The sequence below is a fragment of the Schistocerca piceifrons genome, chromosome 1 (assembly GCF_021461385.2).
Source record: "Schistocerca piceifrons isolate TAMUIC-IGC-003096 chromosome 1, iqSchPice1.1, whole genome shotgun sequence".
In the NCBI taxonomy this organism is placed as follows: domain Eukaryota; kingdom Metazoa; phylum Arthropoda; class Insecta; order Orthoptera; family Acrididae; genus Schistocerca; species Schistocerca piceifrons.
The window spans coordinates 278,494,945-278,519,632 of record NC_060138.1 but is presented as its reverse complement, the minus strand read 5'-3'; the positions used below and the strand labels follow the sequence as shown (position 1 = coordinate 278,519,632).

Here is a 24,688-nt window from a genome sequence, read left to right as displayed (position 1 = left end):
GTTATGCACTGCCACCCCCCCCCCTCCCCCCCCCCCCCCCACCACCACCACCACCACCAGACGCAGCACATAGCAGTGGTCTTCAGAGGGCACCACACTCCATGCAGTCTCAGCATGGTGCCACATATTGTAAGGCTATTCACCTTCTAGATGAAGCATATACTAGGAACTACTTTATGCTTCTGCTACAAGACATTCATATCGCCCATTTATCTGCCAATTTTTACCTCTGCCACCAGAGACAGTGCTGAAACTTGGAACTATCTGATATATCTGTCAAACAGACTACAGCTGTACAGTAATGTTCCAAGCACAAAATTTAAGTGGCCACGCACCAACACTCAGTCTAAAGTTGTCTAGCAGTTATCTGAGAGTTCACATCTGCAGTCATCAGTAGCCAACCTGTTCCAGTCATCAGCCAGTCAATGCTGAGTGTCAAGAATAGTAAAATTGTTTGTCAAAGTGTTTATCTATCAAGAGACTGGACTTATCTACTACCTACCTGCACTCCAAACTGAACTTCAATAGATTAGTTAGTAATCATTTATCATGTTAGGTTACATTAGGTTCAGAATTTTACATCAGTGCCATGACTTCTCACAAAGCAAAACCCAAGTACATTTTGATGAACATTATTTTAATAAATGATTATTCTTGTTTTTCATGTATTCCTGCAGTTATTCTATAGATACACTGCCCTATGGTAGGATCAGGGTAAGCGTGCAAGTAGGCCAATTTTCTGCGGCCATGGAACTCTGTAGCTGTAGGTTCACTTCCTGCTGCTTCTATGTTGGGCACCTAAGTTATTAGTGGAGAGAACACATATGCTGCTACATAAACTTTCTAATGTTGGATCAATGTTTTGAATATCTACATAATTCCTCCACTTTATGACGCAGTAATTAACACTATTTATCAACTGAGAGTGCTCCAACTCACAGATTCTGGGCTGATGACTCAGTGCACTCTTTTCATTAAATGTAGGGCAGTTTATTTGGAGCAAAAAGGAGTCCTGCTGCAACTGAATAACGCACAGGAAAATCAAGGACAATTTTACCTATTCAGCTGTTAGTTTATGTGCATGAGGGGTTGTTGTTCCATTCTACTTTCTAGGCTGTCTGAAGAGTACAAGCAGATGATCACAGATTTCAGGAAAACTGATTTAGACACATTTGTTGCAAATAAAGAAAAGCTTTAATGTATATTACCATATAGCAATGTGCTTTCCAAAATAAAACAACAGGTCACTGGAATGACATGTGTCATGCTCCAAAAGGCCATAATTATCAAAATAAAATGTAAATTATCAACAAAACTAACAGAAGATATGGATAACCTAAGCCACTCGCATCAGATGACGCTATTACAGCAGATTGGTATGGAGACTTTGATACACCAGCGCTTAATCAAAAGAAAAATGTGAATTAAATTTGACCATTACAACCCTCAGTGCAGAAGTAAATGTAGTCAACAAAAGCACATACATGTAGAAGGAATATGTTACAAACATACTAACATCCATGCAGATGGTACAGAGAGTACACTGCTGTGCAAAACTTAAGGATACAATAGATCAAGTATCACAACATATCAACCAGTTGGTGGAAATTAATGAAAACACAAGGGCAAGTTGCCAGAGATCTCCCACATCTACATCTACATGGTTATTCTGCAATTCACACTTAAGTGCCTGGCAGAGGGTTCATCAAACCATTTTCATACTACTTCTCTACCATTCCATTCTCAAATGGCACATGGAAAAAAGGAACACCTAAATCTTTCCATTCGAGCTCTGATTTCTCTTATTTTATTATGATGATCATTTCTCCCTACATAGGTGCGTGTCAATGAGATATTTTCACATTCGGAAGAGAAAGTTGGTGATTGAAATTTCGTAAATAGATCTCGCTGCAAATAAAACTGCCTTTGTTTCGGTGACTGCCACCCCAACTCATGTATCATATCAATGACACTCTCACCCCTATTGCGCGATAACACGAAACGAGCTGCCCTTCTTTGCACTTTTTCCATGTTCTCCATCAATCCTACCTGGTAAGGTTCCCATACTGTGCAGCAATATTCCAGCAGAGGACAGACAAGTGTAATGTAGGCTGTCTCTTTAGTGGGTTTGTCGCAACTTCTAAGTGTTCTGCCAACAAAGCGCAGTCTTTGTTTCGCCTTCCCCACAATATTATCTATGTGGTCTTTCCAATTTAAGTTGTTCTTAATTGTAATTCCTAGGTATTTAGTCGAATTGACAGCCCTTAGACTTGTGTGATTTATCGTATACCCAAAATTTATCAGATTTCTTTTAGTACCCATGTGGATGACCTCGCACTTTTCACACCATACAGAAATTCTCTCTAGATCATTTTGTAATTGTAATTGATTGTCTGATGATTCAACTAGATGGTAAATTACAGCGCCATCTGCAAACAATATAAGGGGGCTGCTCAGATTATAACCTAGATCATTTATATAAATCAGGAACACTACCTTGTGGAACGCCAGATATCACTTCTGTTCTACTCGATGATTTACCATCCACCACTATGGACTGTGACCTCTCCGAGAGGAAATCACGAATCCAGTCACACAACTGAGATGATACTCGTGCAAACAAAGCTGGTGCCAAACACAACATCAGGCAGTTGAAGGAATGGGAAAAGGTAGTGTTTGTCAGTCAGTGAGTAGTTACAGTGCACTATGGAGGCGTTCTTCATATCGACATGGTCCGGAGGCAACAATTGGATGATTTACACAAGGGTGGATCATCAGGAAACTTGACAAATGACAAAGTGTGATGAATGTAGCCCAGTAGTTTGGTATTGCCAACAATATTGTTTCAAGTGCTTGGGGAATATTCGGTGAAAGGACTGGCTTGCTCTGCTTGTTCTTGTCCCTGCCCCCTCTCCCCAACTTAAAACCCCATCAAGCACATGTGGGATGCATCATTGGAGGGGGGGGGGGGGGGGGGGGTGATGTACTGGAGCACATCCACATGCACCAATGATGATCCAGCAGTTTTTAACCACATCGGTGAAGGAATCGAACACCCAACTGCAGGAATTCCTTACCAACCTCATGGCAGTATGGAAGCACGTTGTAGAAAAATGCACTGCTATCTGTGGTGATCACAAAACCTATTAAGAACCACGTCCATGTTTTGTAATTTCCAGGGGACTATCACAAATTGTAACAACTTCAGAGTAATTATTAGTAATTATTATCTTTGATACAGGTTATCTCATAGCATTTTTCTTTCAGTTACCTTCTGTACTAAACTGTACTGTACTATACTGCAGCAGTTCTTTCTATGTATGGTCCAACTTTCATTGAGGTACATTACTTGTGTAGTGACACATCATGTTCAAAGTTACTTTTGTATGTAAGTTTTGCACACCAGTGTAGAATTAAATTGACTGATGAACTTTATGGACCAGAATTTAAGTACATACATGCTTATAACAATAATTACAACAGAAAAGGTATGTTCAATTGTTTTTAAGAAACTGATGCTGTATTAATAACCCCAATGAACCATGTCTAGGAGAGGAACAAACCGGACTTCCTCTCCAGGTTATTACCTATCAAACTAAGAGAAATCTCAAATTAGTTCATTCATGTGGGGCCAATGCATATGATATCATTTGGAGGAACTGGATGGCTCTTAATTCTAACTGATCATAACTTGATTGATTGGTTAGTTGTGGGTTACAGAACTAAGCAACAATGCCATAGATCCCTCAATATAGGTTAATTCATCCAAAGTTAATGATGTCCACAAGGAATGGGTTCTGAAGATGAAAGTACATAGGAGTTCTAAAATTGAGGCAATACTATTCCATTGCTGAGAAGTAATTTACTGAGAAAGTGGTCAGGTCAAAAGAGAATCTTAAATTACAGACTGACAATAAATACACTTTATAAACGAGAAGCTACAAATTTTCCAAAAGAAAAGATTGTCTGACATCTTAAAACTACACAGTCCAGAGCAAAATTAAGGCAGTAAAGCATTATTTATAGATCACAGTTAAGAAACACAATGACTATGCCATGAAGTCAACTTACCCTGCGAAGTTCTGGAGAGAAGCAGTCTCTGTAGCAGTATATCTTACAAACAGAATGTCTATGAAGCCTGTACAAGATGACAACCAAAGATTCATGGATAAGAAAAACTATTTGTTTTACATCTACGTGAATTTAGTGTTACAGTGGATCTCCACCTTCTGAAGACCAAGGAGGCCAGATAAACACCAGTAAATACTTCAACAATACTGTGAAAGAGTAAAGCATACTTTTTACCTGAACCAAACCAACTCATCTGAAAGTAATAAAGGAAAATCAAGTAATTCTCAAAGATGAAATGCTCCACAAGATTTGAGTCCAGTCAAACATTGCTTCTCAGTCACAACATCATGATCAAGAGAGAGATATTGATTCTGATCATTAACTAGAACAGAACTGAATATTTAACACATTTGTGGGTAATGAGGAGGATGAAATACCAGCAGCAGGACCAGAATAAGTTGAATCGGATGTAGGATCATCGAATGGAACAACTAATAATTTATGAAAGACAAGCACCCATAAAAACTGCTTAAAAGAGTTCAGTCCCAGAGAAGATCTTGAACCAACTCAATGAATCCAGTAGATGAGTAAGTTTCTTTTTGTTCTACACTTTCATCTGATTCAGATCCATCACCATTGAAAGAGGCACTATACCTATGAGATTCTGACAAATGGCTAGAAGTACAGAAGAAGAATTAATACTGCACTGGGAAAACTGAATGTGGGAAGTGATACTTCTATCCTAAGACAGTGCATTAGTGATTAAGTAAAATATACTCAGAATTCTGTTCACACTAGCTGCCAGGTTTGATATTTATATGGCATAATCCACATCACTTCAAGCAAGGGGGTTACCTTCATAGTCTGGGATGTCATTCAATTCAGCATATGTTAAAACTCAGGAGTGAGTAAGAAACACATATTATTTTGTTTTATCGAAAAAAATTCCTGCCCCGAGATACAGGCCTCCAAAGATGACACTGCGAACACCGTTTTGAAGATGTGAATTTCGGAAAAAAAATTAAAATGCTGTATCTCTGTAACAATTCTAAATATTTTGTTAGAGTTTTTTTTTATTTTAAATATAATTGCTTCATGATTACAATTGTATCCTCACTTTGGACATATCTGTCAAAGCTTTTTTTACTGTTGCTTTTTGAATTTTTTTTTTATAATTTACAGAAATTTTTTTTAAAAAAAATGCAAATCCAGAAAAGTCAGATTTTTTATGTTGTTTGGTACCAGGTAGTACTATACTCTCTGTAAAAGAGAGCTTCCACTTTTAAGTTGGACAGGTTTTATATTAAAAAACCATTTTTTTTTACTTTCAAGGGTAATGTATGTCTTCACTGAAGTTGTTTCTTACTAATTTCTTTGTTACAATGTTTATATCTATTGTCTTTGTTGCAGTTATTTCTTATCACTTTCTTTGTTTCAGTTATTTCTTTTCATTTTCATTGTTACACATATTTCTTACACTTTGTTGCAGTTTCTTGTCAGTTTCTTTGAAGTGGTTGTTCATTACAGGTTTCTGTATTGTAGTTGTTCAGTGTTAATTTGTTTACTGAAGAGGCTTCTAAGAAATCTGAGACCTTCCAGTGAGTTCTGCGTTTTCGTGAGTAATTTTCCAGTTGACACAGTTGCAGTGTGTTTTGTGAAAAAGACTATTTGAAAAGTCTTCTGACTGGGGCCACGGGAGAATGAAGTGAGCTGACTAGTTGCATATCTATAAAAGACGACGTATAAGACAAACAAAAAAATAGACTTTGTTTAGGTTGGGAATAAGTGTTCTCTTTTGAAGACTCTGTTTCAGATGTTTCCACTGACAACTTTTTGTGTTCTAAATGTTTTGACAGACTAACAACAATGATAGCATCTGAACAAGGTGAAGCCTCCTATGGTGCAGATGATGCAGATTTTGCATCAATAGAGCAAGAATTAAATAACCTGAATCAGTCAACTACAGAGGTAGGTTTAGTCCTGTTAAGAAATGCTGGTCAGTGAAGCTGAGTCATAAGCTCTATGCATTAAGAAAGCCCAAAGAAATTACTAAAGCTATGGATGAATACACTACAGCAAAACTGACCACACTCTTCAAAGTAGAAATTCCACCTTCAGAAGAAAATGAACCAAAGCACTCTTGCACCTCTTGCCAGGAACTTTGCACTCGGCCATTGAATATTGCACATCCTACAGTGAAAATGTGCACATTTTAACTATTATTCCAGAGACATTTTCAAAGAAAACAACTTTGAATCATGTTCCATCGGTATCAAAGCACATGGTAGACATATCAAGAAATGTGAGGTCTGTAAAAGGAGTCTTTAGAAGACCAGATCCCTATTGTGGTCGTCCTGTAGAAGCAGCTCAAGTTCAAATAGTGCAGTCATTTTATCTGGAAGATAAATGGGACTGTTCTCGCCAGAGTGCCAACAAAAAAGACACTATAACTGTAACAGTTGAAGGACAAGAAGTTGTGAAAGTGAAGAGATACATGACTTGCAGTATTAAACAAACTTTTGCAATTTATAAGAGTAACTATACAACTTAACATATTGGAAGATCAAAATTTTATGCACTATGACATAAGTGGGTAGTTCCACACCCACCTAGAAATGTCTGTTTATGTGTGTACAGTGGGAGTTTTGAACTTTGTGTGGTAACTTTGAAGAACTTACTGGAGCATGTGACATATGACATCTTGCTTGGGCATGTGAAGTCATTAGTAGTCTGTGAGGAAAAGCGAGAGATTTGTTTGTTTCAAGAATGTGGTGACTACCCTGGAAAAGCAGGACTGTCTTTACAGACACTTGGCCTGGAAGATGTAGCAGATAACTATGCAGAAATTACATATGTAATGGGAGGAAAATAAACTAATTAAGAAAACTGTTGCCTTTGACAGTTTCATTAATGATCTTTGTAAATGGTCAGTGAAAGCAATAACTCACCAGCATCTGAAGAAATTGCAACAACAACACATTGCAGAAGTGAAAGGGTGTGTACAGGTTGTAGAACTATTTTTAGTGTTTCACTGTGATTTTGCTGAGAACTGGTCTTAATTCTCCCACAAGTACAAGGATATCACTGAAGCAATGATTGGTTTCAGTTTTTGCTGGAGTGACCAATTTTCAAACGAAGATCACAAGTGTTGCAGTTATAAGTGATGACACAGGACATGGAAATGAAATGAGCGTTTGGCGTCATTGGCCGGGAGGCCCCTTACGAGGCAGGTCCGGCCGCCGTGGTGGAGATCTTATCACATTCGACGCCACATGGGGCGGGCTGTGCGCCGGATGGGGATGAAATGATGATGAAGACAACACAACACCCAGTCCCTGAGTGGAGAAAATCCCCGACCCAGCTGGGAATCAAACCTGGGCCCCTTAGGATGGTAGTCCATCAAGCTGACCATTCAGCTATTGGGGGGGGCATGACACAGGACATGGCTCAGCACATGCTTTGCAAGCAACGCACAAAATTCTTCAACTGCAAACAGGGGCAGAGAGGATCATCATTATTTCTTATGGTACTCCAAGTCATTTTAAAAATCGTTACCAGCTGTTCAAATTGAGTAAGTCCCTTGTGCCAGCTGACTGGGTATACAGTGCTACTGGTCACAGGAAGGGGCCTTGTGATGGTGTAGGAAGCCTGCTGAAGCGCCATGCTACAAAACATAATCTTTCCAGACCAAATACAGTTGTGATTCAGAATGCTGAGAGCCGTGAAATCTTATACACCCACAGCCCTCATTCTTCTGTCCAAAGAGGAAATCAAAGAATTCTGTGAGCAGAAAAAAGAAGAATGGTCCAAACAAAATACTCTTGTGAAAGAAATTCAGAAGACACATTTTTGGACTCAAAGTGATGGGTGAACTCATACTGCACACACTTTAAAGAGCAAGAAAGAAGAAATTTTGTTCATTCGGCCAACACCTCAGAAACAGCAGGATAATATTCTGATTCACAACCTGGGAAGGGGGATGTTTGTGGCACGTGTGTGATTGTGACTGGTGGATTGCAGAGATTATAGACCCCAGTCATGAGTTAAATGAAACTGTGGTGAACTCTATGCTACCACATGGACCAGCTGCTGGATATAAATTTCCAGCTGAAGGACAGCAACAATGCCATCAGAGCTCACTTCCTGTTCACAATGTTTTGAAGACTGTAAGTGCTTCAGTTCCTATTGGTTCAACAGGAAGGCACCGCTCTGTATCAAAGGAAGATATTGAAGCAGTGGAACACATTTTTAGTTCAATGACTGGCTAATTTCAATACAAAACATAGCGCACAGAAGCTGTATAAATTGAAACCTTTAAGTCTTTGGACCTTTCACATACATTTCGGAACCATTTAAAATGCTTGAAAAAGAGTCTCTTACTCATCTTTCAAAACTAAAATTATGTTAAATAAGGCTAGGTTCTGACTTTTATGAGTCTGTTATGTGATAACATGATAACAAAACAGGTTTTAGGCATGGTAAAAATTTCAATTGTTTATAAAACCTATTTAACCTAAAATTGGAAGCTCTCCTTTTCAGATAAGCCAAATGGAGGATTTCTTTGTAATCATAATGCAATTATCTTTCAAATAAAAAAAATCCCAATAAAATATCTAGAACTGTTCCAGAGATACAGCATTTTAAAATTTTTTCCAAAATTCACATCTTCAAAGTGATATGTGCAGTGTCATCTTTGGAGAGCTGTATTTCGGAGCAGAAACTTTTTTGAAGAAAACAAAAGAATGCGTGTTCCTTACATAGTACTACATTTTAATATATGCTAAATTCAATAACATCCACGACTATAAAGGTAAGATATTTTCCTAGCCTGCCTGAATTGATATGGACTATGCCATACTATCATTTACACACAGTCACAGCACTTCTTCAGTATGTCTTCAATGAAGAATTTTCTATGTAAATTCAAGAATGTGATCCAATTACTACTATTAAAAATCATAGTTTACGATTTAAAACAACGGAGTCATAGCTGGACAAGATTCTGACAAGTCTGAATGTTAAGAAATCAACTGCTGATCCCTTGGGGGGAAAATCCCATTACAGTTTACGTGGGTGCTACACTGATTACTATTAAATCTGTGACTGAAGAATGCTTTCAAAGAATAGCTGAAAGAAAAATTCAAACTCATGTACCTTGGAGAAGTCTCAAATTGCACACACATTTACTCTACAAGGTCTTTCGTTGTCAGATGACACTCATTAGATGATTCCAGAAACTGGATGCACACAACATGAAGGACTGAAGACCGATCTCAAAGCAACTAGATAAAAATAAAGCACTCACTCATGAAATGAGGAAAAAAAAAAAACAGTGAAGAAAGAGAACCTTCTTTAGTGAAAATCCACAGCTAGTCTTACAAATGCAGTGAGCCACCAGAAGCCTAGTCCTTCCAAATAGGACAGCCATGTCTTAAGCAGTTGTCACATGGGATGAGGCAGCTTATGTTGATACAGATGCTAATGGGAAATCAAAGGTCAGGAGACACGGTGACTTCAGCACACTGGATGAGCTGGTTCACCATGATTTTGTGCTCTTAGTGCTCTCCAGTGGCAGTTATTGACTTTATATGACCCACAAACCATGCAGTTTTACAGAAGTGTTTGGGCATAAAATTCCTACATTAGCTCTATTGAAACACACATTTCCTCCTCCCTTATCGATATTCTAGACACGTTGTTCTGCCTGTAGTGTACATAAATAAAAACTTCAATAATGCATGAATATGTAATAAGGCAAAAAGGAAATAGACATGAAGAATCAGTAATGACACCAGCTTATAAAAGTTCACAAAATCAAACAAATTCACTCCTGACAGAGGGCGCACCTATATTTGCATAACATCAAACATCAGAGACATTGTCTCTATTAATTTAATAATAATGTCCCACAGCCTTTTACAAAATGTGAAGACAAAGAAAAACATCTGGTTACAACAGGATGTGAACCCACTATACGCTGTGTTGCAACATAGCACCCCTAAACACTGACGTTCTGCCTTCAGCGACCCTGTACTTATGTTACAGTTCTGTGAACGCTTTAATCACTGATTATGTTATTAACTGACATTTTAATTACAACAAATCTTACCAAGAAGGACATGAGTTTAACAAAACTTAGAAGCACAGATGCCTTACAGTGGCATACTTTTCTTAATATGTGAGTTGTAACATGAAAGTAACCGAATACGGAAATTTTTCAACCATCAGTATGATGTTTCCTATTTTATTGAAACAAGAAGTACCAATAATGAAATGTTCTTGAGAGAGTCAATGGGCTAGTGCTTAGAAACAGTATACAGTAATAGGTTATAACACAAAGCCCATGAAATATGGGCTTAAACTGAACACGACTAATACAATATTGCATCTTACAAGTTCTGCATTGACTTACAGAGTGTTCTTGCTTCTTATTGGTTCGACTTCACGTGGCACATTGTCAAAATATCACAGAACTTGATTTTATGTTTCAATGACACAATGGCTTATTGACATGAAATAGCAGGAAGTGACATCACAAAACATATCAATGTTAGCTAACTCATCCTGTGAGATGACAGTTTAAACCAATGCACCACCTCATTTAGTGACATGAAAACAGGCAAACCTCCAGTCTTATTAACACATAATTGACTTTGTACAACAAATGTCAGTGGTGGGGCTTAGAAAGTTATAATCTGCCCTTCACTGTGTTCCTATCTTTGCTGAATTACATGTATTGCCAAGCACACACCATCTGGATTTAATTATTTGTAATGATTGCCCAGTGTTGTATTTTTTACACTGTAAAAGTTACTAATAAACTACATATCTGACAATGCACATTCTTTGAGCCAGTCTTTTTTTGTTGTTGTTTATAAACAACATAAAATTAATGAAGTTATCTATACAGAAGATAAGGAAAACAGAGTTTAAGTTTCTGACAGGCAAAGATTCAGGCTAATTTGTCCAGCAAACGGGCACTGTTACCATTTCCGCACTATGAATGTAAAACTTATACACAACAAGTTAATAGTGGTGCAGCACATAGCCACAATAATTTTCTGCCATATACTGTCTATAAAACAAGTGGTAGTCTACAGTGAAATTCCAGAATGGGGTTTCAGTATATTCCTTCATCTAATGATTGTAATATACATACTGGTTTAATTCTGCTTTCATTTTTTACACACACAAACAAAATAAAAGAAACGTCAAACCATGGCAAAAACCTAAAGTCATAAAATATATGATTAAAAAATTGGAACCACATGGTGTTAAATGGGATTCTTCGGAATGACGTGTTTCACTCTTATTCTCTTAGGCAAAAGATACTCATGAGAAGTGAAAACATGGCTTAGGTTGTTACTAAGTGTATATCATCCCATTGTACATGCTCTCATTTTATGTGGGTGCTGATGAAGTGTAAGTCACATCAGCTCCAGGCATCACCAAGGTGCAAATGCGAGCAAACTTCTCCACCTGCTGTGGCAGAGTGCTTGTTTTTTGGGTGTCATGGTTGACAGTACCTTGGAGAGCAAGGAGGGTGCATGCAAGAACATAAATGATGAAAAACAAGTGGAAAATCATTATAAGAACTGTCTTTAGTTCGACTGCTAAATTGATTACAAGGTTAAGTTCACATATACGCATCAGGGAGATAGATTGTACATGGAGTTACAAATTCATCACATAATACTCCAACTGATATTACTCAATAAAAAATATTTAATTAAACTGAATCCAAGGCAAAATGTATTACTCATTTAGTTAAAATAAAATGAAGGGTGACAATAATGAAATTGATGATTCTTCTTCAGTGTGAAGGGAGACAGGTGAACAAGCTGAAGATCATTTTCAAAAATCAAAACATAATAAATCAAGAAGTACAGCAGAAACACACATATGATACTTTGCTCAAACTTTACCTTTATGCAATGGTGTGAACTCTTCATTGTTGCCAAGATTCACATTTGCTGAGTGATTCAAAAGAATTTTCATTACATCAAGTTTAGATTCTGGATTAACAGACAAGAAAAGTGGTGTTTCTCCTTCATACGTTCTTAAATCCTTAATGTCTCCATCTGCAAGTTAGAATTGCACTTTTGTTAAGATAAAATCTTAAGTCATACATTTATGGATCTTAATCAGAAACTGCTTTAAGACTTACAAGGAGCAAGACAGTGAAAGAAAAGGCAATGAAGGAAGGATGGTTAAGGCTTCAGACCATGGCCTCATACACATGAAGTTGCAGGAGGACATTAACCATCGCTTTATTATTGTATTCATTCTAAGTAATTTTGAGAAACGTGAAACAACATAGCTGTATAGGATTGCAAAACTCTCTCTCATGAGTACAAGTACAGTGTTTTAACCAATGTGTCACCTTTTTATTCACTAGAAATGAGAAGAAAGGGAGAGATGCAGGGGGAGAGAGGAGAATGAAGAGGTAGGAAGAGAAATGAAAAGGCAGGGAGTGGGGGCTTGTGGCGATTAAGTGAGGGGAGCAAAGTAAAACTGACAACACAAAGAGTATCTTAAACACCACAGTTCTTTCTGAGGAATGTTCTTATTGGAAGTGTGTGCCATTTCCTTGCTCTGACCTGAAACCTGGGTCACTCAGTAAACGATAAGGGTATTAGTACTAGTCATTATTTGTTGATAGTACATTTTACAGAGGCAGAGGTAGACTACCAATTGCTTCTGCCAGTTAATGTATGACTTGACTGACTCCACACCCCTGAAGATCCTCCCTCATGATAGAATTTTCAGAACACAATGCATGCATGAATGAATAGATCTCAAATTTTATGTGGAATGATATCTACTTGATTATCTTCACATGCGTTAAAACATTTCCTGAGGAAAAAGTCACAGAAATAATTCTATGACAACCCATGGATTGGAGCACAGACGTTCAGACACAGAATCAAACTTTGTGTAAAGTTTTAAAAAAAGATGAACAAAAATAATTATTTGCATTTGGTGTCACTACTTCTACCACATTCTACTATTGTGTGTCAACAATTGTAAGCTGCAACTAAAAGTATAACAACCAATTTGGAAATGTTTTGATTTGCAGGCTGTGGTTAGCCACCTGGAGGTCTTTAGATGACAGTTGGTTAAATGGTCTCATAATGTGCATAGTATGGTATTGTCGTGTAGAATCCAGAATTGAGTGTCTGCTGCAACAGCATGGTTATCAAACCAAAATAACATTCACTGAATACACAGGGAAGTACAGATATAGCTGAACTGCTGGCCTCAGCAGGGATTGTTCCTATTTATACACATGTAGAGGTAAATTACAATATTCAATATGACAATACTTCCTAGAACCTTCCATAATTCAGAAATGTTGAACCATAAGCAACTGCAGAAGAATGGGACTCGAATCTGTGGCTAGTACCCAGCCAGCCAGTGACTAGAGTTACAACAACATAGCTCTGCTGCCTCCTCCTCATAAAACAACAACACACTGTTCTGAAGAGGGACAGGGATCCAGTCAGTATGCCTCATATAGCAGTACTGATGGATCTTTGTGTTTTAGTCGCATTGTCACAATCTCATGGTCTATGCGATGTCCAAATGGACTTTTTCTCCAAGAAGGCATCATGATCATAGGGCAGGTCTTCATGTTCCTAATGTTCAAAGTTCCTAGCTGCACCTAAGAACTATTGTTAGACTTTACGAAAAGGACAAGAACGATTGGCACATTGTTAGCTGTCTCATTTGGAAGATGTGCTTTGTTGTACTCCATATTTTTCGTTGTTTTAGTGGGATACATTAACCTTATAGTGTGCACCTTTGGCATGCTAGTGTAGAAGGTGCCACTAAACCAGTTAAGTACACAATCAACGCATTTCATACTTTAATTATATATTTAAGCCATTGGTACTTCCTTCATATCTGAGAAAAATCATGTGTTGGTGAATTTGTTTTAAACACCTAGATCCTAAGACTTCATGTTTAATTTAAACACAATAATCGTAGGATCTACAACTATTCAGACACCCAAACAGTTTTGAAATCTCTGTCAGCCCCTGCAGTGAGATCAAAGATTATTGCAGAACGCCATGATGGTCTTGGGAGACTAGGGGATAGTATCATGGTAAACCTGCTGTGGGTCCCTGGTCACTCAGGAATTAGTGGTGATGACCATGCTGATAGACTGGCCAGGACTAGCACGACGACTTCATTTATTGGACTATAACCTGTAGCATGATGACTCCATTTACTGGACCGTAACCTGTCCTAACTATCACTAAGGTGACCATAAAACCAAAACTATGTAGCTGGATCATGAGGCAACATGTACAGTATTAGACTACAAATCAAAAACAAGAACAGGGCAAGCTAATGGTGCCGAAGCAATGTTTCAAGAGAAATTCTATAATCCTGAACTTGAACAGGAACAGATTAAACTCATGGTAGAACTCATGACTAGCATGGGATGGAAACTTTAAGAAAAACCTACACATGATGGGTATAGAGAAAGAAGATGCTAACTGTATACTGTGTGGTGAGGAGGATGAAACTGTGCCACATCTAATTTTCCAGTGCAAAGCCATGGAGGGCACAAGACACAGAATACTCAGCTCAGTAGAGCCTGAAGAAATCATGTCTAGTAAGGAACTAGTAATGAGTCTCCAGCTAAAGGGTACCGGTCGGCTTTACTACAACCTCAAGGAGCGAAACCACACAATAGATTCAATTTCAAAGAGGGCAACAGTGGACTAAGACCACTGTTGTTTTTGTTTCCCTGTATTAATCAAATTAAATCAAATTGAACACATGTTTCATGTTGACTATATCAATATTCGAGTTTGTATTGCAATATACAAGGTGGGATCAAAAAGTAACATGAATTTTTATTTATAACAGGAATTTTTATTTATTCCCAAAATCAACTTTGTCCTCTTCAAAGTAATCTCCCTCACATAAAATACACTTGTGCCAGCACTTTTTCCAATCTTGAAAGCACTTTTAACTCACTTTTCATTATAGTGTTCAGCTCCTTCAGCAATTCTGTTTTTGTATCATCAGTGATGGCAAAACAACATCTTTTCATGGTTCTCTTCAGCTTCGGGAATAGAAAGAAGTCACAGTGAGCCCTTTCTGGTGAATACTGTAGCTGAGACAACATAATGTTTTTGTTTTTTGAAAAAAAAAAAAATCAAGAAGAAGCATTGAGGTGTGAGTGGGAGTATTATCATGATACAATTTCCACCAGCGGTTTTGCCACAATTCTGATAATTTTTACAGGATTGCTCCACACAAATGGCACATAACTTCCAGGTAGTATTCCTTATTGACCGTACAACCATAAGACAGGAATTCATGATGCACTATCACATTGAAATCAAAGAAAACAGTGACAAGAAACTACACATATGATTGAACTTGTCAAATTTTTGGCAGTCTTGGCTCTTCAGGCAATTTCCATTGGGATGATTGGGCCTTACTTTCAATGCCATACTCACATACCCATCTTTTTTCACTTTTTATAACCTTCTTTAGAAGCTCTGGATTGTTGTCAACTTCATTAAGCAGTTCCTGAGCAATATCTACATGACAGGGTTTTTGTTCAAAATTATGCTGACATCATCAGCAACCTCTCTCATGATGATTCAGCACTTTTGTAGAAATGTGTTCTTTACTTTTTCTGCATTGTCATAAGTAACTGAAGTGCTCGGGTGTTCAGGACAGTCATCGCCTTAAATGTCTTTTCAAACCTCTTTGAAACATTTGTACAGTAGTAGCAAAATGCCAGATCCTGACTGGCACTGGCAGCAGTCACTGCAAAATGCTCTGTCCTTGTCTGAGTGATGTCTCTGCGCGTTGTTTGGTGACATCCCCGTTTCAGCATTGCTGCCATTGGTAAACAACTGTGTTTTTCTGAAATCCTCCTGATGGCTTCCCATGCTTTTGTCGAAGAATTCAAATGGTTGTCGATAGAGTTCAGGAAACTTGCCATGAGTTTTTATTGCTGTCCTTAATTATGCATAGAGTCTTGGTTCTCGTGACTTGAAAGGCTGTGGGCTGGCTGCTGTTGGGCAGCATTTAAACCATAGAAGAATCGCGTGCCTATCCTGGATTGCTTTACAACACTCATCAGTCCATCAAGGTACATGTTGCCTCCTACAATAACCTGAAGACTTGGGGATGGACATGTCAGCAGCATGATGGATCATTCATGTAATGTGGTCCACACTCTCTGGAATGAAGATCATCAGTTGATTCCTGCTATGCTGAGTCTGAAGGGGCTGCAGAGCAATAGGAGAGGTCGATGGCTGAGAATGACTCAGTAGCAGCTGAGAAATGAGTGGGCCTGCGTTGAGGATGCACAGCTCCTAATACAGAATGAGGTTCTCCAAAACTCAACCCCTCAGGTAGGTATAGTTTGAAACCCATATTACATTATGGGCATTGAAATCATCCAGTACTAGAAATAGGTGGGGCAGTTGTGTAGTAAGCCCTGCAAGAGCCTCAGTCCATCACATTCTGCACAGGTGATACAGGGAGCAGATAGTGACCTTCTGACCCACATGAACAGCAATGGCTACTACTTGTAGGTCAGTAACCACAGGCAGAGCAGAAGAGTGGTGTGTGTTATTGACAAACACAACAACCTCTCCCTTGGCTCTTTCCCTAGTCAGCTCATCCTATTGGTGGAAGGCACAACCCCATAGCACAGGGGCATCAGTGGCTTTGAAAGGTTTCTCCTGAAAACACAAGCACATGGGGGTGTGCCTACGCCAGGAGTTTCAGTTCCTCCACATGAGTCCTGAACCCATAAACATTCCACTGTAGTATGAGAGCCATTTATCACAGGGGTTGCACTTTCACCCTTTCTTTCCACCAGAGTGGGGAGCCCGCAACAGGAGGAGGTTCAGCCTTGGTTCCCCAGGGAAGTCTTCACTGTCCATCTCCTCTGAAGCAGAAGTGGTAGAACCATGAAATTGAATAACATCAACGTTACCTGACAGTCTACCACCTGTTTTTGCCTATGGTGGAAATGTCTCATTTGCTTTTTTAACCCGGGAGGGCTTTCTAGAACCTATCACAGCAATTGTGTAGGCAGTGACAGATTTTTTTATCATACTCTGTCTTTGGAGCTCCACAATGGTGGCAACTGTAGCTTTAGCTGATGCTTGCGTGAGAGCTATGGGCTCTGAAACAACTGCAGCTAGACAAATGCACTGAGAAACAAAGGTAATAGTGTTGAAAATGGCAACCTTCATTTGTGTAGAAGTGTTGACTGTCAAAAAAGACGTTTTAAGAGCTGAAGCAAAAAATGGCCTTATAGATCATCTTGGCCTTTTGAAGTTTTAATCTCCTACATCTTCCTTCCTTCAAAGAAGACACTGCAGTCCATACTCCAGACACAGTGATACATTGACCAATTTACACACTTTGGAGGAGAGGTCTTGTAACTGGAGTGCGACACGACTCGGAGAGGTAGGCCGACCAGCCGAGGGCGTGGACGGTGACTCGCCAAAACCACAGAAAGACAACAGCTATCGACTACAACTAAGATGATAACTAAAGCTATAGACAGATACAACAGAATGACAAGTCTGAAGAGTGAACCAAATCAGAAGCCTAGACATAGAAAGATCATGAAACGAACAATGATATGTATGACATAAGCAACCAGAGCACAGTCAAAACACAACTGAATTCTGAGCCCTGCATTGCCAGCTTAATAGGGTCCCTTTGAGCATCGATAGGCCAGTGCAGCAGGCGTGGCCTGTGCACAGCACTATGGCAGTGACAGCTCGGTCACAGGTTATAGGGGCACTGCCTTGCAGTTGTCCTCTATGTCCACGCCTTCTGGCAGGCTGTCTAAATTGTCAGACTGGAATATCAGACCCTCCCCCCAAAATGGACACATAAGGCCTGAAACGCCCTGGCCGGTGTTTTGGGAGGTGAACAGGTGGTGTCCCGGCAGTGGAGACCACCAGTTGTGAGAACAAATGTGAAACTTCGGGCTCTGTGCCAGGGAACTGCAGTGGGGGATGACCCTGGAGCAGACAGAGGCTGTGTTAATGTCTCAACCTCCATACCTGTGCCTATGGGAGCTGCCAACAGTGTCCTGGAGTGCAAATGGTACTTGTGAGATGGAGGGACATGGGAGGGCGGCAACTCCAACTCAGAGCAATCCACTACTGGAGGGGTAGGCTGAATGCGGGGATGAAGTTGGTTCAAGTTCCAATGCTCCAAATCTTTCAGGGTATCAACTGTTGTAAGGCGCCATCCATGAGTGAACACTACCATAGCTGTCATCAAGGAGGGTTTTGCCCCATAAGAACATGTCCAAACAGCCGAATCAGGAGGTTACTGTCCAGCATGTCAGGTCTGGGGTTCCTTAGGTTGGGATGCCAGGAGATGAAGGAGGGTACACAACAGTCAACCATGGAGGAGTTCTGCTGGGCTGCAGTCATGGACAGAGATGGACTTCTCAGCACTCAGGAACTTCGTGAGTGCTGCTTTCGTGGTAGATTCACCCAAGACCTTCAACATTTGTTGCTTAAATTTGCACACCATCCGCTCCACTTCGCCACTGGAGGAGGGTTGAAATGGTCATCTACATAGGTGTTTGATGGCATTAGCAGCGCAGAACTATTCAAAAGCTGTAGCTGTGAACTGGGGGCCAATGGCAGTTATGATGGTGTGGGGAAGCCCTCCAATGGCAAGAATCTGCAGAAGGGCTTTAAGTGTGGCAGCTGTGGTGGTGGACTCCATGCTGAATGTTTGAATAAACATCCACAACAATAAGCCACATCGAGCCGAGGAAGGGACCAGCAAATTCTAGATGAATGTGATCCCAAGAGTGATGGGGAGTAGGCGAGGAGGCGAAGACTGAGGCGGGGCACCCTGATAGTGAGCACAGGCAGAACAGCAGCATACCACAGCCTCCATGTCCTTGTTCAGTCCTGGCCAGTAGACAGGTTGCCTGGCAAGGGCTTTCATCCATAACATATCCCAGAGCTCGCAATGGAAGAGTCCCAAGACTTTAGTACATAAGACAGTTGGGATGAGAACACGGTGGATACCCACCTCCGCATCCAGTAGGAGCACATCAGAGCAATGGACAAATGATGAGAGAAGCGAGCCTGGACCCGCAGTTCAGGAGCACATGACTTCAAAAAAAAAAGTAGGCCACCCACGGAGTATACAATGTATGACATGCTGTAAGATAGGGTCGCAGCATGTGTCTGTCGCACAGTGAGTAGCGGTAATGGGAAACCCATCCACGGTGTGTTGTCATTCCACATCAATGTGGAAAATGCGAGGGCTCCATGGTCAAATGCCGGGTCTAGTCCTGAGGGTAAACGTGAGAGGGCATCAGTGTTTGCATGTTGTACACTAGATTTGTACTTGACATTGAATTGTAGAATCTAAGGAAAAGAGCCCAATGCTGAAGCATTTGGGCTGTCTGTTATGTTACCCAAGAGTGTGACCCAAATAGTGCCACTAATGGTTTATGGTCCATAATGAGAGTAAACTGGGTCACAAATAGGTACACAACCATGTATACCTATTTCATTTCTTCACAGCAAAGATGACTGCCAACACCTCTTTCTCAATCACGGAGTAACTGCATTGGGCAGACGTCAAGAGTTTTTGAGACTTAGGTGACCGTCCACAGCCAGAACAAGAGGACATGATAGGGAAAAGGGACTAAGGTAGGGTGCAGAACGTAACATGTACTTCAGCTGTGTGAAGGCCTGCTCACAGGCTGCTGACCACCAAAATGCAACACCTTTCTTCTGCAACTGGATGAGAGGATGCATAATGAGTGTCCCTGCAGCAGGAACTTAGAATAATAATTCACTTTCCCCAAAAAAGTCTGCAACTCTTGGAGGCTTTGGGGACACGGGAGAGACAATAGCAGAAACATTACAGTCAGTGGGCTGAATCCCGTCTGTGGGGAGCAAGTGACTAAGGTAGTCCACTCGTTCCTGGAAAAACTGGCATTTTTGCAGACGGCACCTGAGCCCTGCATCATGCAATGTAGTAAACAGGGTACATAGGTTATTCAGGTGGTCTCGGCATGTAGTACCTGTAACAATTAAGTCATCAAGGTAAATGGTACAAGAAGGGATGGACATGACTAACTGTTCCAGGTATCTCTGGAAAATCACTGGAGTAGAAGAGATCCCAAAAGGCAAATGCTTGTATTTTTATAAGTCCAAGGACATATTGATGACAACAATGCTTTGTCATTCCTCATCTAGAGGAATCTGTAAGCAAGCATCAGGAAGGTCTGTTTTAGAAAAACATTCACCTCCAACAAGCTTTGAGAGGAGGTCCTCTTGACAAGGTATGGGGTAGGTTTCCAGCAGAGGTTGGTCATTGATCTTCAAGTTCAAATCTCCACAAAGATGGAGAGAACCATTTGGCTTCTGGACCATGACTGGGGGTGAGAACCAAGCACTAGTTTTGACCAGATCTGTGACCCCAGCATCATGAATACAATCAAGTTTGAGCTTAATGGCCATCTATAAGGAGGCTGGAAGAGGATGTGCTTGACAGAAACAGGGCACCACATCTGCACATAAAGAAATATGTGCCTCCAAATTGACGGCACACCCCAGATATGTGAAAGAGGCGTAAAGGTCACCAAGTTCCTGGAAGGGGACTGTGTCTGACACGATATGAACTTCACCTGTGATGGAGAACCCAAACAGTGAGAACGCATCCAGGCTGAATACGTTGCCAGCTGAATGACTGTTGACAACATACAGCGTTAGAGGCCGCGTAACCATCTGATATGTTGCTGTAGTGGTGAACTGACCTCTGAGGGGAATAGAGCTGTCACCATACGCAACCAACTTGCGAGAGGACGGGGCCAATGCTGGGTAACCCAGACAAGCCGATGTCGGGTTACTGACCAGGGAAACCATCGCTTCTGTGTCAACTACGAAACGAACATCCTGACGAGAAATTGTGAGACCAATAAATAATTTTGGGACGTCAGGATTTCCCTGTGGAATGATGCTCTGAAGTTCATGCACTGTCCCGTGATGAAAGTTAGGAGTGGGGTTATACTGACCTGATGGCTGACAGCAGACAGTTCAGAGACATCAATCCTTGCCACAATGGGTCAGTGCGCCCAACAATTGGGGCAGTCTGCCCATTGATGCATCACACAACAGTCAGGACAAGAAGGCAGACCCCACTGTTTGCATTGAAGCAGCAGGGCTGGCTGCTAAGAAGTCATTGACATGTCCGAAAGTGATGAATCACAACGATGCTGTGGGGAAGAAGGTTTGCGAGAATTCCACCACACGGCGGTCATTGACCCGCAGCAATCTGGGGGCAGACCATAAGATGTTCATTTGCTGCCTGCGCAACCTCAAAAAAGTGCAGTTTTCAGTATGTCGTTCAAGGAAGGATTGTTGATCTTGAGGGCTGCAATGCGAACTTCTGGATTGGGAACCAATTGGACCACCACATCATGGATCAGGGAATTGGCACCTAAGGTTTTGCAAGTCAGGTAGGCACAGGTAAAACCACAATGACAACTCAGACCTTGCAAATCAATTACCCACGATCGAAAAGACTGGTCCATTTGCTTGTGGTACTGATGGAACTTGAGGCACAATGTGACCACATGGAACCACTGTGAATAATAGTTCAACAGCAGCAAACACAGTTCCTCAAAAGTGAGTTCAACTGGGTTTGAGAGGAGAGCCAACTTCTTAAGCAAGAAAAACATCTCCAGGGAATCCCAAGAAGGGAAGAGCAACCACTGGAGAGCATCATCAGAAACCCAAAAAGTGGTGAAGTGCTGTTTGCTGTTACAAGCACTGTAAATACGTGTCTCAGTCCTCCTTGGAATTGTTAAATGGTGGAGACATAGGTGGGCAGGACTCGCTCTGGGAGGGGAAAACAGTAGCAATGGGTTGTGAACCTTGCACCTTGTAATCGGTCTGATAGCAGCTGAATTTACTGATTCAGAAGGTCTGTTTGCTGCTGGAACTGCTGATTGAATTACTGATGCAATTGCTGCTGCAGGAGCAGCTGTTTCTGTTGCTGTTCCATGAGCTGTATGAGTTTCACGTCCATAATGCACCATGAACCTTTTACCTCATCACCAATTCTTGTAACCGGAATCGGACACAACTTGGAGACGCAGGACAAACGGCCGAGGCAGTCGATGGTGAGTCGCCAAAAACTACAAAAAGACAACAGCTATGGACAACAATGAAGATAACAACTACAGCTATGGAAGGATACGACAGAATGGCAAGTCCAAAAGGTGAATCAAATTTAAAGCCTAGACATAGCACAATCAGGAACTGAACAACAATGGGTACAATGTAAGAGACCAGAGTGCAGTTGGAACACAACTGACTTCTGAGCCCATGCACTGCCAGCTTTATAGTCCCTGTGAGCTCGCTAGGCTGGCGTGGCGGGTGTGGCGTGCACACAGCACTTCAGCGGCAACAGAAGAAGTCACAAGTTATAGGGGTGCTGCCTACCGGCTGTCATCTAATCCATACTTTCTGACAGGCCATCCAAATCATCGGACCGTGATACCAGAAGAGGGGCAACCATCTCCATAATGGGCGGCCTTACCATATTTACCACAAGCGGCTTCACTCTTACATCCTAAGGTGGTGTGCCTAAAGTGCTGACATTTAAAAGAATGCATTGGGTTGGAGACATAGGACCGCACACTTAGGCGAAGGAAGCCTGCCTTGATATACTCTGAGAGTTTTGTGCTATTGAAGGTACGGATGAAGGAGTCAGATTTTACAAGATCCCATCCATTCTATTCAGTATATTTTGCACATCAACAATCCCTTCTTGAGTGCACTCATCTTCCAATTCCTCCTTGGGAATGTCAACCAGGTCTCTCTGTGACACAACACCTTTCCTGTAAATGATAATTAATTGAAACCCTCAGCTGTCGACATGTGTTGTTGATATACCTCGATGTGGACAGCTGAAAATGTGTGCCCCGACTGGGACTCGAACCCGGGATCTCCTGTTTACATGGCAGACGTTCTATCCAGCAGAACCACCAAGGACACAGATGAATAGCGTGACTTCAGGGACTTATCCCTTGCACGCTTCCCGTGAGACACACACATTCTCAACTGTCCACAATCTACATATGTAATGTACCTAATAGGTATTTGCCCATCCACTCATTACTCGCACATACTAAGGTGACGATTCCTGTAAGAGTTTGGGCAACCTGTGCACATATGCACTGACGAAGATAAATGGCTGGGTAATTCAAGGTGTTCTGGAGCTCCATTTCTATGACATATTCCCCAAGGCATTTAGCTTCCTGGAAGTTGGTCACTTGTTGGTAACTTGCAGTTTCAATCAACAGTGTTCCATTACGTAATCATTTGAGTGATTTCAATGTACCTGTGATGCCCTCTAAAACTTTTTGTATATAAAAAGGTAAAACCTTCTCAAAGCTGCCCTCTTTCTGTTTCACAATCAGAAATACATTCTAGCAAGTAGCATGCATTCTGTTCCTATATACTGAAGAACTCTGCGTAATCCATGAATCAGGAGGACTGGCTATATGAACCCTCTTGTTAGATTGGGCGTTGGTACCTACCAGTGACCTACCCATTCTGCTGGGAGAAAGGAGAAGAAAGAACTGGGTCCCACTAGCAGCTAGCTAGGGAAATAAAAATTCACTCAGACAGAGCCCCGCTTGCCTGACTAAGCCTTATATAACTGAGGTGCAGCAGGTACCACGGAGGTTGCCCATAAAGACCATTCCACCTCAAGAGCCATACATCTCATCAGCGTGCAACATACCTTGGGAGTGGGCTTTTTTTTTTTTTTTTTTTTTTTAAAAATACACTTTTTACCATCCTTATGATCAGTGTGGTCAAACCAAGACACCCCCATTCCCTGCGGCACACAATGTTCCACCGCCATGCTGCACAGAGGTTACTGAAGCATGCCCAGAGCTTAAGGTGCTTACCAGTCCCCGGCTCAGGAAACCCAGGGTCACCTAGCCCATACCCAGCAAACAAATGCTGAGCCCCTGAGCACTTCATGAACTTCCACCTCAGGGTAGGCATAAAAGATCATCCTAAATTGTATTAAATACTTTCTATGAAAATTATTTTCAGTAATTATTTCAAGAGTCCATTTGAAGTGTAAATGGCTGCGACAACATACTAGAGCTTTTAGCAACAAATAGCCCTGAATAAATAGAGTGTGTATCATGACGAGTACTGGAATTAGTGAGAAGAAGGTTGTTGTCGTGCAGCTGAAAACTTTAACATCAAAATCAGCCAAAAATAAATGCAAAATATATCATTTAAAAATGCAGATAAAAATTGATTGTTAACTTCTTAAGAGACAGTCTCCAGTCCTTTCAAACTAATTATATAAACATCTAACGGATAGCACTCATAGCAATTGAAAGATTTACACCAACTAAACTAATAAGAGATAGAACACTCCCCATGATACACAAAACACATCAGGACAGTGTTGTTTACTGTCTACTTAAATTCATCTTAAGATCAAAACGAATTCCAAATTCTGTATCATACAAAAAGTGGCAATTAATCCTAAACAACAAAAATTGTAAGGTCTTCGAGACAGTATTAAAAACTATCCCTTA

General features: G+C 40.7%; 1 protein-coding gene across 3 annotated transcripts in view; it reads right to left on the bottom strand.

Annotated features, from left to right (window-relative positions):
* LOC124784441 (ankyrin-1-like) overlaps positions 1-24,688 on the bottom strand; it is a 310,421-nt gene that overhangs the window by 243,233 nt on the left and 42,500 nt on the right. For all 3 annotated transcript variants that reach the window (XM_047254101.1, XM_047254102.1, XM_047254100.1), the window contains one exon: positions 11,997-12,152. In XM_047254101.1, the coding sequence (XP_047110057.1) occupies positions 11,997-12,152 (156 nt within the window). The remainder of the gene's footprint in view (positions 1-11,996; positions 12,153-24,688) is intronic.